The 19,106-nt window shown below is 35.0% G+C and overlaps 1 protein-coding gene across 1 annotated transcript in view; it reads right to left on the minus strand.

The window, feature by feature from the left end:
* LOC123552961 (tyrosine-protein phosphatase 10D-like) overlaps positions 1–19,106 on the minus strand; it is a 134,461-nt gene that overhangs the window by 75,184 nt on the left and 40,171 nt on the right. The window contains exons 3-4 of the mRNA XM_053542247.1: positions 6,736–7,044; positions 3,554–3,862 (exon numbers count right to left, since the gene is read on the minus strand). Of these exons, the coding sequence (XP_053398222.1) occupies positions 3,554–3,862; positions 6,736–7,044 (618 nt within the window). The remainder of the gene's footprint in view (positions 1–3,553; positions 3,863–6,735; positions 7,045–19,106) is intronic.

Below are 19,106 nucleotides of genomic sequence, written 5' to 3' on the forward strand. Positions count from 1 at the left end.
GACCTACTGACCTAGTTTTTGTTGCACGTGACCCAGTTTCGAACTTGACCTAGATATCATGAAGATGAACATTCTGACCAACTTTCATAAAGATCCCAAGAAAAATGTGACCTCTAGAGTGATCACAAGCAAAAGTTTACGGACGCATGGACGTTATAATGCACGGACGACGGATGCTGCGCCATCACAAAAGCTCACCTTGTCACTTTGTGACATGTGAGCTAAAAACCAAAAAAGAGGGCCATGAAGGCCCTGTATCGCTCACCTGACCTATTGACCTAAAGATCATCAAGATTAACATTTTGACCAAGTTTCATTAAGATATGGTCATAAATGTGGCCTCTAAAGTGTTAACTAACTATTCCTTTGATTTGACCCAGTGACCTAGTTTTTGACCCGACATGACCCAGATTTGAACTTGACCTAAAGATCATCAAGTTTAAAATTCTGAGTAAGTTTCATGAAGATACAGTTATAAATGTGGCCTCTAGAGTGTAAACAAGCTTTTCCTTTGATTTGACCTAGTGACCTAGTTTTGACCCGACCCGACCCAGATTTATACTTGACCTAAAGATCATCAAGATTAACATTCTGATTGAGTTTCATTAAGATATGGTCATAAATGTAGCCTCTAAAGTGTTAACTAGCTTTTACTTTTATTTGATTTGACCCGGTGACCTAGTTTTTGACCCGACATGACCCAGATTTGAACTTGTACTAAAGATCATCAACTTTAACATTCTGACTAAGTTTCATGAAGATATAGTCATACATGTGGCCTCTAGACTGTTAACAGGCTTTTCCATTGATTTGACCTAGTGACCTAGTTTCTGACCCCACCTGACCAAGATTTGAACTTGACCTATAGAACATCAAGATTAATATTTTGCCCCTACAGTGTAAACTAGCTTTTCCTTTGATTTGACCGGGTGACCTAGTTTCTGACCTTACATGACCCAGATTCAAAATGGACTTTAAGATCATCAATATTAACATTCTGACCAAGTTTCATGAAGATACAGTCATAAATCTGGCCTCTACAGTGTTAACAAGCTTTTCCTTTGATTTGACCTGGTGACCTAGTTTTTGACCCCAGATGACCCAATATCAAACTGGTGCAAGATTTTATTGAGGGTAACATCCTGACAAAGTTTCATTAAGATCGGGTCAAAATTGTGACCTCTAGAGTGTTAACAAGCTTTTCCTCTGATTTGACCTGGTGACCTAGTTTTTGACCCCAGATAACCCAATATCAAACTTGTCCAAGATTTTATTGAGGGTAACATTCTGACCAAGTTTCATTAAGATTGGGCCAAAATTGTGACCTCTAGAGTGTTAACAAGCTTTTCCTTTGATTTGACCTGGTGACCTAGTTTTTGACCCCAGATGACCCAATATCGAACTCATCCAAGATTTTATTGAGGGTAACATTCTGACCAAGTTTCATTACGATTGGGCCAAAGATGTGACCTCTAGAGTGTTAAAAGTCAAATTTTTGACGCCGGACAACGGACAGACGGACGACGACGGACACAGGGTGATTACAAAAGCTCACCTTTGAGCACTTCGTGCTCAGGTGATCTAAAAACATTAAAAGTACTTCCGGCAGACAAACTTAATCAGATTGGACATACATTATAATACAATGTACCTCACACAAATCTGTGCAAAATCCTATGAAAACTGGAATCCTCTGAAAACCGGACTTTTTCCCTGGTCCAGACAAGGTCTGATTTCCTGACTTATTACTGTTTGTGTTTTTTTTTTCTATTTGGCAAAAATCCAAGCAAGAGGGTCACTGACCCTAAAGCGCTCACCTGTGTACAAGACTTCAAGTGTGTTTGTGTTTGTATAATGTAATGGTACATTAGTACAGAGTTAAGTTTCATCTATGTTAGCCTGTATTATACACACGTCACACAGATTTTTGAACCTAGGGCAATAATTTTAACAATTACGCCAAATATCAAGGCTCTAGCTATTACTGATTCAGAGAAGAAGATTTTCAAAGTTTCTTATATATAAGCTTATAGTAAGTACATGTCACACACAGGGGCGTGGCGTGGCCATTTTTTAACCTAAGGGCAATAATTTGGATAAGTATAGTAGAGAGTCAAACCCTTATATCAAAGCTCTAGAGAAAAAGATTTTAAGTCTGATAGCTGAAAACCTATTTTTAACCCAAAAGACTTATATTTTCAATGAAACGGAACCACTGCAAAGTTTCAAAGCAGTAGCTCTTATAGTTTATGAGAAAAGGTGACCTTAACAAAAATTTTAACCAAAAACTAAAAAGTACAAAAAGGGCTATAATTCTTACAAAATGCATATCAGAGTTATGGGCCTTGGCTTACATAGTCCCCTAATGATGATAAATAAGTGTGCACAGTTTCAAAGCTGTAGCTCTTATAGTTTTTGAAAAAAGGTGAACCTAAACAAGTTTTAACCAACACCACCCCTGACGTTCAAGTGACAACAATACCTCGTAGATTTTTTTTCAAAAATCAGACAAACTAAAAATATTTGTTTGATAAAGTGAAGTTTTCTGAAAAGATTATCTCAACAGTTGAAATTTTCCTGGAAACTGTAATGCAATAATTTACTTTATTACCTCGATACTTCTTGGGCAAGTGCCCAAAGCTGCCATTTATAAGCTAGATAGCTATCTGGATACTTTCAAAAATTATCTTGATATTCTAAACTTTTCTGAAATATTATCTTATCGCAATAAAAAGGAATATTGCCTTCATAACTACCTATAGCTGTCTCATGACAGTTTAGGGCATTAGCACAAAATTTTGTGCTTAATTCTTTTCAGGAAATAAAAACATATCTAGAAAATGTTATCCACTGCTGTTATCTTTTCAAAAAACAAGAGCTGTCCATATGACAGCCAATGCTTGACTATTCGAATCGTTGTCCCAGAAGCAGGAATATTACCCTAAATGTTAAAATATCTAGAGGTTCAATCCATGGAACTTGACCTAGTGAGGTTGATAATTGACCCAGAAAAAGAAAAAATAAGTTTCAAAGCTATGCCTTTAAATGATAGCCATATGTTCTTGCATGAAAAACTTTAACCAAGGTGTGATGCCAACGCCAGGGTGAGTAGAATAGCTAGACTATTCTTTGAACAGTGGAGCTAAAATGGCACACATTTCCTGGGAAGTTAAGAATATCATTGTGATAGCAACCTAGCTATCTAATGGAAGAAATATGCCACCAGTTTTCGACCTATGAAGAATAACAGTAAAAATTTTAGCTTCTGACCTATATAGAAATGGGAATTCTGATGCTTTGTTGTAAAAGTCTATCTACACTTCTTACTTATACCTGAGGCATTACACTAACCAAACAAATTTTAAGGCCTCAGTTTTCCACATTATTATCATCATGCCACTGGTATTTCTGAAATGTAATTATTCATTTTTTTATTAACTGTCACCATTTTCATTCTGCTTATTTAAGCTGTTCTTGTAAAATTATTTCAACAGAGAAAGAATTTGTTAGAAGGCTTTTTGCTTTTTAAAGACTCTAAGAAATGTTAACTCACTTTTGGGCGTAGTTTTGAATTCTGCAGTGAACGTTTCTCCTGATACACGTTTTCCAGAATCGTAACTTTCACTGCGTGCTGTTATCTTAACATTGTATCTATATCCATCTTCAAGTCCTGAACTTGGAAACTCAGCATGTGTGTTAGGCGATGTAACTATTTTTGAGTTGATCATTGTTGTTTCATCTAGCAACTGTACATAGTATTGACTTATATAACCAGCTGCAGCAACCCAAGCCACCTTGATAGTACCAGTAGTGGCATCTCGATCGCTGTTTGACCAGTCTAGTCCGCTAGTTACAGTTGGTTCTGAAATTTAATAAAGTATGACAAAAAGCCTACAATAGTCTGATGTAATTAATATGTACATTCTTGAACAAGAAAACTAAAGCTGCATGTCATTAAAGGTGATCAAACATGAATAAAAATTTCCTATTATCACTATATCACTATTATATAAATATAACAGCATTCCCATTCACGCAAAAATCCGCGTATTCTCGCATAAAAAGTCACTTGCACGCAAGTTTTAAAATTCCACGGGTACAATGCACGCGAAAATAATCTGACAGAAAATACATTGTTCGTCCATAAAGAGCCGAAATTCAAGTAACCAGACATTATTTTTGATCCGCACACGCAAAGTACCGCATTACACACTGTTGACAATTTGCTATGTGTCAAGACGAGTTGAATTTACATGCCAATAGCATATTTTAACTCCGCCTACTCCAGGTACTTGTGAGATTTTCGCGAGAACTGTGACAGCGAATCAAATTATTCGTAAAATTAGACGCGCTAGTATTCAGCCAATCAACGACGCTTTTACATCTTTGACACTTTCCAATAATTGTCAACATGTGCAACGTTTTTGGACATTTTTTCAACAAGTTGTTGAATAATTAAGTGGTCTGCTGGCATCTACTACACAATTATTTGGTCTCCATTGTAAAAGAAAGACTCGTAAGCTGCTTGTTTATTAATATTTACAAAATGACCGACAGACTGACTTTCATCGGGCAATTTTCTACAAATTACCTTTCATTTTTATTCGAGTCTGATACTGTTCATGCTAAATAAGTATTACCTGCTATATTTTTGTTGCTATACGTTGCAGCAAGATATAGCAGCAAAAAAAAAAATGTTATAAAAACTTGGCGGGTGATACCTACCAGCGTCTGCTTGAATTTTTGAAAATAGCTTTTTTTCAGAATTATGGAATAAAGAAAACTCATTGCATGGAAAATGATGTATCTAAGAAAATGAATTGTCACATCAATAGTTTTTATCCATAAACAAGAAAATTATAGCCATCTTTTCAAATTGCTTCACAAGCTTGCTAGCTTGCTGGGTTGGTGGGTGTGGTGGGGGGGGGGGGGGGGGGGGGGGGGGGGGGGAGGGGGTAGGTATATTGAGTTAGAAATGATAATTTTTTATTTTTCAACTAGAAGTCTCTCCACTTTTCTATAAGGAGAAGCGACTTCTACGCTGTATCCCTGCCGTGCATGTGTAAAACAAACCACTGTCATTAACACAGGCTGAATAAAAGTCACTTCCCATATAGTTCATTATAATTTTGTTTCAATTGGAACATTTTCTTCAATTTGTATGGTTTGTACCCAACTTTTTTATCATCTACCCACATTTTCTGAAGTATGTGGGAACATGTACCCACTTTTCAAAAAGTCAGTGGGAATGCTGAATTATATTATATTAAACATCTTCTGCAGATTAATAATCATGCGAAAAGTATGTTTAACAAACTGGAATTGATGGCAAAATGCCATTTTTCCAGTTGAAAATAAATAATGCATGGATCTGGTGTAAAATTCTCCCCCTACAGAAAACCTTCCCCAACCCTGCGAAGAACAAGGAAATCTTTCCCAAAACAATGGAAATTTTACCCTCCTCCCCGTAATTAGTAATTAACAATGCATGATCTGTATGTCTGTCTTTGACCACCTAGTGGAACTTTTGGTGCACATACCTGGGCCTTGTGCATGGCATGCTATCTAACTGACACAAATATAAACCCACCTACCTGCAAGGCAAAATCTGAAAACAATACTTTTAATGGTTATAAAGTTATGGTCCCACCATGAAATATGATGGACAAATTTGACCTTTGGGCTCCATTAATGATCTTGACCTTTGACCTGGTTCATGCACTATGACAGATGGATGCAGGCATGTGTCCATATTTCCAAAACTGGCAAATAAACAGTTCTCAATAATAGATGCATGCTCATTTTATTGTATCAACAGACACATACATTAATCAAACAGCCAATTTTTAGCAACTACATAAATCAGTGCAGTGCAAGTAGATTCAACAGAGTAAGTGGGACAATCTTTTTCAAAGGGAGGGAGAGGGTGGTGAAGGGTTTGTGGAATCTCATTTTATACCGGAATAAAGAGAAAGATTAATGATGCCATCAGTAAATGGTAACAACTGTGTTAGTTGACTTGTCTAGATCTTTCTAAACATAAAAGACATACAAGACCGAAATTACATATTCGAAAATATCAACAGTTACTATACAAAGTTTATGTAAAAGATAAAATTAACATGTTATTCATATTAACAGAATCATTCATTAAGTTTAAAATATATGACACTGACTAGCTAAAGACAGTATAACCATGTACTACCTCTTAAGGTAATGGACCAGCAATAGTGTACCTCCTTTTGAAGAGTATTCAATTCCCATAAACCTACTTTGACTAATTTTTTTAGGAGGGCAAAGCAGCAACAGGACCAAACCTTTTTTTTTTACATTTTTTTCTAGTAAGTTAAACTGTTTTTTCAAGACTTATTATTGATTTATTGTATAAATGCAGATTTTTTTATATTTGATAAGCCATTTCTTGCTGTTTAAAGTGAACAGAAGGGTACAGAGTTAGATGTCTTTGAAAATACAGAGTTATATGATGGTCACTGTGTTTGCTCTACCAGACTCTATTCCTCTTGTAAGTGTTTTCTAACAGATGTACATAGTTCTTTCAGAACTTGTGTTTGGTCATTTATTGATATGATAGAAAGGTTATAATTCTGCCCTATTCTGCCCCACAGTTATTTTTGAAAGTAGAGAGCAAAATTTAAAACAGAACATACATGATTGGAAGAAGATAGTGAAAAAACTAAGGTAACAAAGTCTTCAAACAATATCAAAATAACTTACTTGCAGCCTGTTGTTTTTTAACTGATGTAGTTCTTTCAGAACTTGTCTGTGTTTGGTCATTTATTGATATGATGGTCACAGTGTATGCTCTACCGGACTCTATTCCTCTTGTAAGTGTCAGCGATGTACCAAGTGAAGCAACACCTTCTGACTGAACAGCAATACTGCTATCATGAGTCCGTTTCCATTCCACAGTATATCGATCTATGTATTGGTTATAATTAACTGGTGCTGACCATGTTACTGTAATCTCATTGGTTTTTACTGAAGATGACGGAAAGTCAACATTTGTAACTTGAAGATTTGTCACTGAAAAATAGAAAATTTCACCATAATCAATAACATAACTGTTTTCTTTTTAAACTCATGAATATGAAAGTTTACTATTTCAAAACCATTTTACTGTATTTATAAACAACACAGTCTGACCAATAGGTAAGTTTTCTATTAAGGTCTGTGCAATATAAACAACTAAAACCAAAACACGCTAATTCTCATCCTCTGATTGTTTAAAATCATAAGAACAAGAGCTGTCACTAATGGTAACAAATGCCCCCGCAGCACCTTGACCTTTGACCTGGTGACCCCAAAGTCAGTAGGGGTGGTGTACTCAATAAGTACTATCAGCATGTGAAGTTTGAAGGTCCTGAATGAAGTGGTTTGCATGTAAAGTGCCTTCATGCAAAAAGTTAACGTTGGCCCCTGTGACCTTGACCTTTGACCTGGTGACCCCAAAGTCAGTAGGGTTGGTGTACTCATAAAGTACTATCAGCATGTGAAGTTTGAAGGTCCTAGGTGAAGTGGTTCGCGAGAAAAGTGCCTTCATGCAAAAAGTTAACGCTGGCCCCTGTGACCTTGACTTTTGACCTGATGACCCCAAAATCAGTATGGGTGGTGTACGCAATAAGTACTATCAGCATGTGAAGTTTGAAGGTCCTGGGTGCAGTGGTTCACGAGTAAAGTGCCTTCATGCAAAAAGTTAACGTTGGTCCCTGTGACCTTGACCTTTGACCTGGTGACCCCAAAGTCAGTAGGGGTGGTGTACTAATAAGTACTATCAGCCTGTGAAGTTTGAAGGTCCTGGGTGCAGTGGTTCGCGAGCAAAGTGCCTTCATGCAAAAAGTTAACGTTGGCCCCTGTGACCTTGACCTTTGACCTGGTGACCCCAAAGTCAGTAGGGGTGGTGTACTCAATAAGTACTATCAGCATGTGAAGTTTGAAGGTCCTGGGTGCAGTGGTTCGCGAGCAAAGTGCCTTCATGCAAAAAGTTAACGTTGGCCCCTGTGACCTTGACCTTTGACCTGGTGATGCCAAAGTCAGTAGGGGTGGTGTACTCAATAAGTACTATCAGCCTGTGAAGTTTGAAGGTCCTGGGTGCAGTGGTTCGCGAGTAAAGTGGCTTTATGCAAAAAGTTAACGTTGGCCCCTGTCACCTTGACCTTTGACCTGGTGACCCCAAAGTCAGTAGGGGTGGTGTACTCAATAAGTACTATCAACATGTGAAGTTTGAAGGTCCTGGTTGCAGTGGTTCGCGAGTAAAGTGCCTTCATGCAAAAAGTTAATGTTGGCCCCTGTGACCTTGACCTTTGACCTGGTGACCCCAAAGTCAGTAGGGGTGGTGTACTCAATAAGTACTATCAGCATGTGAAGTTTGAAGGTCCTGGGTGTGGTTCACGAGTAAAGTGCCTTCATGCAAAAAGTTAACGTTGGCCCCTGTGACCTTGACCTTTGACCTGGTGACCCCAAAGTCAGTAGGGGTGGTGTACTCAATAAGTACTATCAGCATGTGAAGTTTGAAGGTCCTCGGTGCAGTGGTTCGCGAGTAAAGTGCCTTCATGCAAAAAGTTAACGTTGGCCCCTGTGACCTTGACCTTTGACCTGGTGACCCCAAAGTCAGTAGGGGTGGTGTACTCAATAAGTACTATCAGCATGTGAAGTTTGATGGTCCTGGGTGCAGTGGTTCGCGAGTAAAGTGCCTTCATGCAAAAAGTTAACGTTGTGACTAACGAACGAACTAACTAATGGACGGACAGTTGAAAACTAATATGCCTCCCTTTGGGGGCATAAAAATCATATTTGTCAAAATTAACACCTGCAAAATGTCTCACCTACAAACAGATGGGTGAACAAGGTAGAGAAAATGGATTTTATGTGGGTATGATTCATACAAGTACATGTATATTACAAACTCTTCTTGAATGTCATGTTATTCTGTCTGGTCTCTACAAATAAAATAAAGCCAAAGAGAAGAATACTTTGGTTTTAAATGCAGACCCAGGCTCTCGTACCTTGTAAAATAATATAAAATGTTCTATTTAGTTTCAAAATAGTATCAATAGTGAGTTCTGAAATACTAGCAGACATAATGGCTTTAAATCAAAATCTGTCATTAGAGATAAAACCATGAAGAGAAGGCTGTTTTGATGCTTGAAATATCTGTTAAGTGAGTTTTTGATTAACAAGTTTAAGAATGGTATGTTGCAGAAATTCTGGCAGATGCGAATGTAAGCTTGATGGCATTTTTTTCATATAACTGCTTGAAATGTGTATATACCACTATTAGCATTCAGCTTCTCATGAACTGTCAAATAACATATAGGCCTCTCACAGTTGAAAATAGTGAAAAAAATAATCAGTTGACAGGTATTTTGTCCAGCTCTGCAAGTAATACTTGAAACTGAGTACTGAATGCATGTGGCCATTTGGCTCTATCATTTCCCCTAACATTTTCAGTCCACTTGGAAAAATGGCTAATTTGGGCTGAAATGTCATGTATTTTCGCGGGCTGAAATTATCTTTCAGGTGGCTTGTGGATTTAAAAATTTATGCTTTGTATGAAGTTTACTATGTATTTTATTTCTTTTTCAAGTAAGATGTAAACCGATATCTTTTTATTTTCAGGTCTGCATCTCGTAAGATATCGGAAGCCGTCCGACTTGGCCACATTGCTCGGAAGTCCGAAGTACTAGAAAAAACCAGCATCTGCTACCTAGGTGCAATGAGCCATTTATTGACCATTAAATTTTGATTATAAACCTTCACTTAATATTTATCTTAGTCTTTTCATTTTACATATTTTTTACAAAATCTTCAGCATCGTTAGATTATATATATGGTATTGCTTTTTTCATCAACAATGTCATCATTATTTGATAATGAATCTGAATGTGATTTTGAGCACCATTTCACCTGCCACAACGACCTTGCTTTGTAACACGAGGTCAAGAGCATTTTATTTTCAAGGGAAATAATTGTGGTCTGACTGTATTATTTCAAAAATCACATTTGAGATTTTTTTACCGGCACACCGGTACAGTTTTTGCGGGGAAGTGAAAGTTGCTGGAATTTTGTCTTCTTCTAAAAACAAGGTAAGTTGACAGTCTTTGTTGAAATATATATCTGATAGCTGACACTTAGGAGAATGTTTTGGTTTATATTCATCATACAGATTGTTTGAAAATGAAGAGAAACAGGGGGAATTCTGTAAATTTCTTCTTATATGCAAATGAGCTGAAAATGTATTGAAATGACTAGATCAGAAGTGTATGCCTTTCCAGTAAGTTTTTCCCTACCTTTGATGATAGTTATGAAAAAGTATAGATATCAACCTCTTTGCTGATATAAGTAACTAAAATTTTCAGCCTGTGATTTGCTGTGGAAATTTGGGACTTCCTTTTTTTAAAGATATAAGTAGATCTTAGCTATATTTAGACTAAAGTTTATTTCAGTATAACAGCATCTAGGGAACCCTTACATACAGTCAAATATTCTTGAAATTGCAAGGAAATATAATGCATTTTTCAAGTGCTTGCTGTTTCTTACCTTGTGCATACTTGATATAGGTCATTGTCAGTGTCAACTATCATTATACTGACATCTGAAGTTTTTTTTTTCTAAATTACCTCCCTTATATATACATTTTCCTTCAACTATTTTATTGATAATTACTTCCCTTTATGTTTTAGCAATAATTTCTCAGATTGCATTTAATTAACTCCCTTTATTTAACATAAAAAATTATCTTGTGTAATGATTATTTGTTTATTTTACTTTCAGTGTCTGATACATATAGTTGCAGTCTGTCTTTGGAAGCTGTTGAAGTAACAAGAAAGAGGCTACACTGACATCCTGGTATACTTTGTTATATATGAAGTTTACTGATGGCATTCATGATATCATTATAGAGTACCCTACATTGATTTTCTGACAGCCATGTGTTATTACATTTGAACTGGGACTGTTTCATAATCAGGTTCATGATACTTTTTTTAATATATACAATAATTGCAGTTTTTTGTTTTATTTTCAATACTAATTGCAGCTTATAAATTAGAACACTTCAGATTCATGTTTATTAATAATTATAATTTTAAACATAAAATGAGTTATGAGATATTTTATTAATTTCATTATATTTACAATAATATATGTAAAAAGTCTATATTAAATGTATGGGTCATCTTTTGTACAAAAATAAAGGGAAAAAATTGTATAATTTTCATTTTCAGTTTTGGTAGGGAGAAGTTTGAATATGTACAGTTGTTTGACCTGTCTTACCATGTGGCAGTCCCAGAAGATGTTACCATTATGAATAAATGCAGGGGGTATTATGCTTTTGTATGTTAAACAAAGGTCTCAAAGCATTTATATGCTGTATGACTAGATACTTGCTTCTGAAATAATTGTACAAGACAGCTTTAAGACTGACATTCCTCACAAGATGTGAACCTTCTGGACTTTATGTCAGCCTGGCATAAGCATTTCTTTCCTGTAGCTTTGTGTATCCCTCAATTTACTAAATACATATCTCCATTAAAGATAATGCTAATAGATATGTTTTAGTAATAAATGTGTGATAGCTTTGTAATGTAAACACTTTAAAAATAGAATGAAAATGTACTTTGATAACAAACATTGAAATAAAAATTTATCAGTATATTGTATCAGTCAGTAAAAACATGAAGTACATTTGTATCTTTATATCAAGAAAATTAAAATAATTATATTCAAATGCTTTGACACTGATTTTATGTTGGTTGCCTAGAAAGTGTGTGAATTAATGTTTTACAATATTTCAGAACCTGAAGACAGTGGTTAGTGCAGAAGGGACATAAAAGTAATGTGAAAGTAACAGAATCTGATATAAATAAGGTAAATTATTGTGATAAAAAGACATGGCCAGTGCTGCACATCACAAAGGCAACATTTAAATTTAATTTTGCCACTTATGAGTTCTGTAAAGCTGATTTTGCAATATATATGAACTGATTAGATTAATATTTTTTACTGTGACCTTTTTTTCACATGATTTTGTCAAGACTGACAATTTGTTCATTGGAATAAAATAGTTAAAGGCGACATTGTGTCACATAAAAATATGTCTGCATAGTTGCCTAACATTAAATGTCAAATTGTAAACAAGGAAATTCTAAATTTGGAGAATCTGTTGTTGTTTTTCTCCATTTAGCTCAGTTGAAAGAGATGGAGTTTGAAGCAATTTATACAGTACAACCTAGCCAGAGTAGCTCACTCTGAAGCAAAAACCTCTCAATAACAACATCATAAGAATTTCCCTAAGCTGAAATATAAATATCAAATTTACCTCTCCAGAACAACAACCTCAACATAACTAAAAATATTTGTATATCCCACAGGGTGTTGCTCTACAGAGGTTGCACTGTACTTATAATATCTATTGTTAATGCTTTAAGAAAAACAACACTTTCAACAAGGGGAAAAGTAAACATCTATTAGACTATTACTCATATGGTGAAGTTTTGGCAGTTCTCAAGTTCATTGTTTTTGCATGTTATATAACAACACTTTAGGAAGTTTATCATTATTACATCATATACTAATCAGAGGTTGTAGGTTGTTGTTGGAGCTTTTAGGTATCATAGGTGAACATCATCAGATTTATCTTTTTATTGTTTTCACTATTCTACTGAATATGTACATTGAATGTTATAAAATATGCAATCTTTTCAGACAGTCCTATTATATAACTTGTCATTTAGTGAATCTAAGTATATGTAAAATCAAAATAAAGCAACAAGCCAAGTAGGAACACAATCTTGCTGCTTAAGACAGGTGATTCTCCTTAGACAAGTTGAAATTAGACAAAATGTCAATTTGTAGAGTTACCTGACTTGCTGCTTGATAATAAATTTCTAAGAATATCTGCAAGTGTCAAAAATGATGTTATAATTGTTTTACAAACTGCTATGTTTATTCTCTTTATGTAATAAAGTTTTACTTTTGTATTTCCAGAAGTGCTACAAGTGTGTTGTCATGTAAAAAGGACTTTACCTCAACTGTGCTGCATGATGTATATTCAAGAGTGAGACAGCCATGCACCATCTGTAAACTGAGATGGACCCACACATGAAATATGTTGACTTTTCTATGTATTATCATCTGTACAGAATGTGTTTATGACAAGACTGTATACATATATTGTTAAATAATTTTTTATTTCCATTATGGCATGCATGTAAGAAGAAAGCATTAATTAAACAATTGCATTCATAGAAATGTTAAAATGTGATCAATCTAATTTAAAGAATAACCTTAATTGGACTTTCAAAGTTTCATATTATTTTTGGTGGAGACTGACCCAGTCATTCAGCAACTTACCGTAGATACCCATGTATAATGCGCACCCGTGTATAATGCGCACCCCCAATCTTAGCCAAAAATCCTGGGAAAAAAAACATTTTTGGTCAATTTTGAGGTGGATGGAAAACGGAAGTAGAGTTTACATCGACACCGGTAATAAATTTTATCTCCGCGGTGGAGAGCAGCATTGGTCTCGCGGTACTATCGATTTTTGTTATCTCGAAAATAAAACCAGTAAAATATTGTTATATTTGTTGTTTGACCTTTTTTAATTAACTATTTTGAATAAATAAATAGCAGCTGATTCAATATTTCGGAATGGTATCTTTCAAAATGACATGAGCTTCTCAATTCAAACTGATAACAAAAGGTGTGATAGTCTTTTTGTCACGTTCAAATAGCCAGTAATTACCGGCAATTAACGTGTCACCTCGTGTCAATTATGTTGTTCACAGTTTGATCTCGGTTAAAGATAATTCTCGATCTTTAATTAGTATCATAATTTTTGTGATTTATAAACATTTATTTCGTCAAAATACTTTTAAATTTATATGAAATTAATTTTGTTTGAAAGGAAAATAAACAATTCGATCTTTTACGGAACGTAACGGCAATCTTAGATTTTAGCGGAGACAGTAAGCATGGGGAGTAGTTTCCCTTTACCAAAATGGCGAACATCGGTAACAAACTTGCTTTGAAGTTGGAAACCTGTATATCATGTGCACCCACGATTCGGGGGTGGTCCCGGGGGGTAAAAAAACTACGCATTATACATTGGTATCTACGGTATACTGTCTGTGAGTCAGTTCTTGTATGTTATAGTTTTCTTAATAATGCATAAAATATCAAAATAATGGTTAGATGAACTCATTCATCACGTGTACATTAATGTTAAAGCACTTCAACATTTTACCATAACTTAATTAATATTCTATTAACCAGATTTGTCACATATTCTCATATAAACATTTGTATAATACAGTCTAATCTAATCTAGAAATGATGTTCCACAATTTTTTAGTTATACTTTATTTTGTTTTGATGTCTCAACATATAATTACTAACATCAACAAAACTTAGATATTTTACAATTTGGTTGGTATAAATGGTTGTTTTGTTGATATGTTTTATTTATTTCCATCCAGGGGAATAAAGAAATATACATTTTAAAATATCTCATCATTCCAGATAAGTACACTACATAATCAAGATAAAAGAAATAAGAAAAATTATGTTGGTGGAATTTTATTTTAAAAAATTGATAAACAGTCTTTGTAGTATTTACTTCTTTAGATATGTTGGACTGAAATGAGAATAACAACATACTTTAAATTTTTGTAGTCATAAGTTAATATGGGAATTATTAACTTGAAATAGATTTTATCTCGCTGTTATGCCATCTGAGCTTTAATATTTTTCAACATTGTCATTGGCAACAAGGCTAAACATTATTTCTTATGTATACCTTGCATTCATGTGTGATAAATGATTTCATGGTATTCTTTAATATGATATATGCTTTTCATATTACCATGGATTAAAAAAATATATATTTATTTGTCTGAAAATTAAGGTAAAACTACTGACTGATTAAATTGCAATATAAGAAAGCTTATATGAGATAAAGGGAGGTAATTCCATAAAAAAAAATATGTAGAATGTAGATGATAAATATAATGAAGGGAGGTAATAAAATATTGTGAAGTTAATAGTCTTCATTTCTTTGATGAGCTAATTAATTGTTTTACATGTTGGTTTATTAACTACAAGTATGACCTAAGATGTGTATTTGTCCTGAAGGAAAATAAAAAAGGTTGTTTGATGTCCTTGTACTGTTAAGTTGTTCCTGGATTTGTTTACATTCCATGTCTGAATGAACAGGTGAAACAGACTTTAATGAGGGTATCACAGGAAAATACCTAAGTTTATTTTTTATATCAGCAAATTTGATGAGATAGTCATTCAGGAGTTGTCTATCCTATTTCCAAAAATGTTATGGGGACTAAATTTTTTGGAGTAAATATCTCTTTTAATAAATAACACACAGCATTTTAATGTTGTGTTTATATTATCTGATGCACTTAGCAATATATATTTGGAGTCTAAATGTTAAAAAATCTGATTTTAAATTTTTAGTTACAGTGTCTACATATTGTAAGTGGATCAAGTTTGAGATATAATATGACTAATATTGAAAATTGTCCAGCTCTCAGTATAATAGCTATGCTTGGTACATTCATTTTGACAGTTCTGAATTTCTTTTTATTCTATAACAGGTACCATTTACTCAGAAAATTACTTTTAAATTATGCAGTTTTCCTCTAAAAACTAAGGTAAACTAGAGCTATCACTGAAGGTGATGAATGTACCCCCCACATGCAATGACACAATACATTGCAATTCAACGCACACAAGACTACATAATTATGTGGACTGTAAGTATAAAGACTCTATATATATAGTATTTTGTTTGTATGTTTTGGGTTCAACGTCGTTTTTCAACAGTATTTCAGTCATGTAACGGCGGGCAGTTAACCTAACCAGTGTTCCTGGATTTGGTACCACTACAAATCTGTTTTCCGCAAGTAACTGCCAACTTCCCCACAAGAATCAGAGGTGGAGGACTAATGATTTCAGACACAATGTCGTTTATCAAATAGTCACGGAGAACATACGCCCCGCCCGAGGATCGAACTCACGACCCCGAGATCCGTAGACCAACGCTTTTACCTACTGAGCTAAGCGGGCGGGCCTATGTATATAGTATAGTAACAAAAAACAAAGTCTCATAACTCTGCAGACTATTTATCTAAAAGAACGTAACATGTACCATGCACAAGTTGGGTTGGTAATGATCACTTGTGTGAAGTTTCATTAAATTGCGTGCAAGGGTTCAGGAGATTAGGTGCGTACAAGATTGCAGACTGTATGTATATAGTATATTAACAAACAAGAGGGTCATGATGACCCTGGATCACTCACCTGAGTAATATGAGCTACATGTTTCAAATGTCAAACTGATGATAAAATATTAAGAAAATCAGAAGGTCACATTCATGGTCAATGAAATTCAGTTTAACACTTTGTGTGCAAAACTTTGTATGTCATCAAAATTCCAAGGCTGTATCTTAAAAAACAAGAAAGGTCAAAGTCAGTCAAGTGACATCATATTACTTGGGGTCATCAGGTAAATATAATTAAACAGTCTTGGAAATAGGATCAGATGTTTTTTTAAGTATTTTTCCTATATCTATATAACTCACATAATAACTAAGGGACCCTAGGGCGGGGCCTCTTTTAACCCCATGGGAATAATTTGAACAATTTTGGTAGAGGACTTAACTAGACAATGCATCATACCGAATATCAAAAGCCTGGGTCATATGGTTTCAGACAAGAAGATTTTTAAAGCTTTTTCCTATATATTTAGTCTACACAGAACTTGGGCCTCTTTTCACCCAAGGGGTACAATTTAAACAATTTTGGCTGAGGACCATAGGATAATGCTACAAACCAAATATCAAAATTCTAAGTGTTGTGGTTTCAGACAAGAAGATTTTTAAACATTTTTTCCTATATAAGTCTATGTAAAACTTGGGCCCCCCAGGGTGGGGCAATATAAGATCCTAGGGGGATAATTTGAACAATCTTGGCAGAGGACCACCAGATGATGCTTACCAAATATCAAAGCCCTAGGCCATGTGGTTTTGTACAAGAAGATTTTCAAAGTTTTCCCTATATAAGTCTATATAAACCATGTGACCCTCAGGGCAGGTCATAATTGACCCTAGGGGGATAATTTGAACAATTTTGGTAGAGGACCACTAGATAATACTACACACTAGATATCAAAGCTTGAGGCCCTGTGGTTTTGGACAAGAAGATTTTTAAAGTTTGTCCTTTCAGCTGCCAAGGCAACCACAGTTCTGCATGGAATTAAATTTTTTTAATAACTTTGGAAGGGGGCCACCCAAGGATCATTCCTGTGAAGTTTGGTGTAATTCTGCATAGTGGTTTTCAAGAAGAGTTTTTTAGAAATTGTTGACGGACGACACACTACGCACGACAGACATCAAGCGGTCACAATAGCTCATCTTGTCACTTTGTGACAGGTGAGCTAAAAACAAAGTCCCATAACTGTGCAGATTTTTTTTCTGAAAGAACCTAACATGAACTATATACAACTAGGGTTACTACTGATTACTTGTGTTAAGTTTCATTAAACTGTGTGCATGAGTTCAGGAGATTATGCGCGCACAAGATTGCATATGCAGACTGTATGTATATAGTATTGTAACAAAATTCAAAGTCCCATAACTCTGCAATTTTTTTTTCTGAAAGAACCTAACGTGCACCATGCACAACTACTGTAACAGTTGTTACTGATCACTTGTTTGAAGTTTCATTAAATTGTGTCAAGGGGATGAGGAGAGTTGGTTCGCACAAGATTGTGTCTATGTATATAGTATAGTAACAAAAAACAAAGTCCCATAACTCTGCAATTTTTGTATCTGAAAGAACCTAACGTGCATCATGCACAATTACTGTTGTTACTGATCACTTTTGTGAAGTTTCATTAAATTGTGTCATGGGGATGAAGAGAGTTGGTGTGCACATTTTAGATAGCATATGCAGACTGTATGTATATAGTATGGTAACAAAAATCAAAGTCGCGTAACTCTGCAATTTTTTTTCTCTGAAAGAACCTAACATGCACCATGCACAACTACTGTTGTTACTAAACACTTGTGTGAAGTTTCATTAACTTGTGTCAAGGGGATGAGGAGAGTTTGTGCGCACAAGATTGTGTCTATGTATATAGTAACAAAAAACAAAGACCCAAAACTCTGCAAAAAGAAAAAAATCTAAAAGAACCTAACATACATCATGCACAACTAGTATGTTGTTACTGATCACTTTTGTGAAGTTTCATTAAATTGTGTCAAGGGGATGAGGAGAGTTGGTGTGCACAAGATTGTGTCTACGGACTGACCGACTCATTATCGAACTTGTCCAAAGTCTTATGGTCAAACACATTTTGTTCAAATTTGGTGAAGATCGGATGAGAAATGTTCAACTTAAAGTGCGGACTAGAGCAAAAAGACTGATTTTTCTGTAATTCAAGGGCTGTAACTCTGAACTGTCTGAACCAAATTGGCTAGTTATCAAACTTGGCCAAGGTCTTATGTTCAAACACATATTGTTCAAATTTGGTGAAGATCGGATGAGAAATGTTCGACTTAGAGTGCAGACAAGAGCAAAAAGGCTGATTTTTTGGTAAATCAAGGGCCATAACTCCAAAATTCCTGGACTGATTTGGCTAGTTACTGAACCTGGCTGAGGTCTCATGGTCAAACACATATTGTTCAAGTTTAGTGAAGATAGGATCAGAAATGTTTGACTTAAGAGTGTGGACAAGAGTAAAAACTTACTAAAAAGGCTGATTTTTGGTAATTCAAGGGCCGTAAATCCAATATTCCTGGACCGATTTGGCTAGTTATCAAACTTGGCTGAGGTCTTATGGTCAAACACATTTTGTATAACTCTGGTGAAGATCAGATGAGAAATGTTTCACTTAGAGAGCAGACAAGCTTTGTGCCGGAATTTCAATACACATTTATTGTAGGGATAATACACGCTTTTTTTGTGTGTAGTAACGTCTGCAGAAGCCCGCGGGATTGTTTGTGACCGAGACCGAAGGTCGCTATTCTTGCATAAAAATATATTTCATGACGATTTATGTATTGTTTTCG

The sequence above is a fragment of the Mercenaria mercenaria genome, chromosome 4 (assembly GCF_021730395.1).
Source record: "Mercenaria mercenaria strain notata chromosome 4, MADL_Memer_1, whole genome shotgun sequence".
Classification (NCBI taxonomy): Eukaryota; Metazoa; Mollusca; class Bivalvia; order Venerida; family Veneridae; genus Mercenaria; species Mercenaria mercenaria.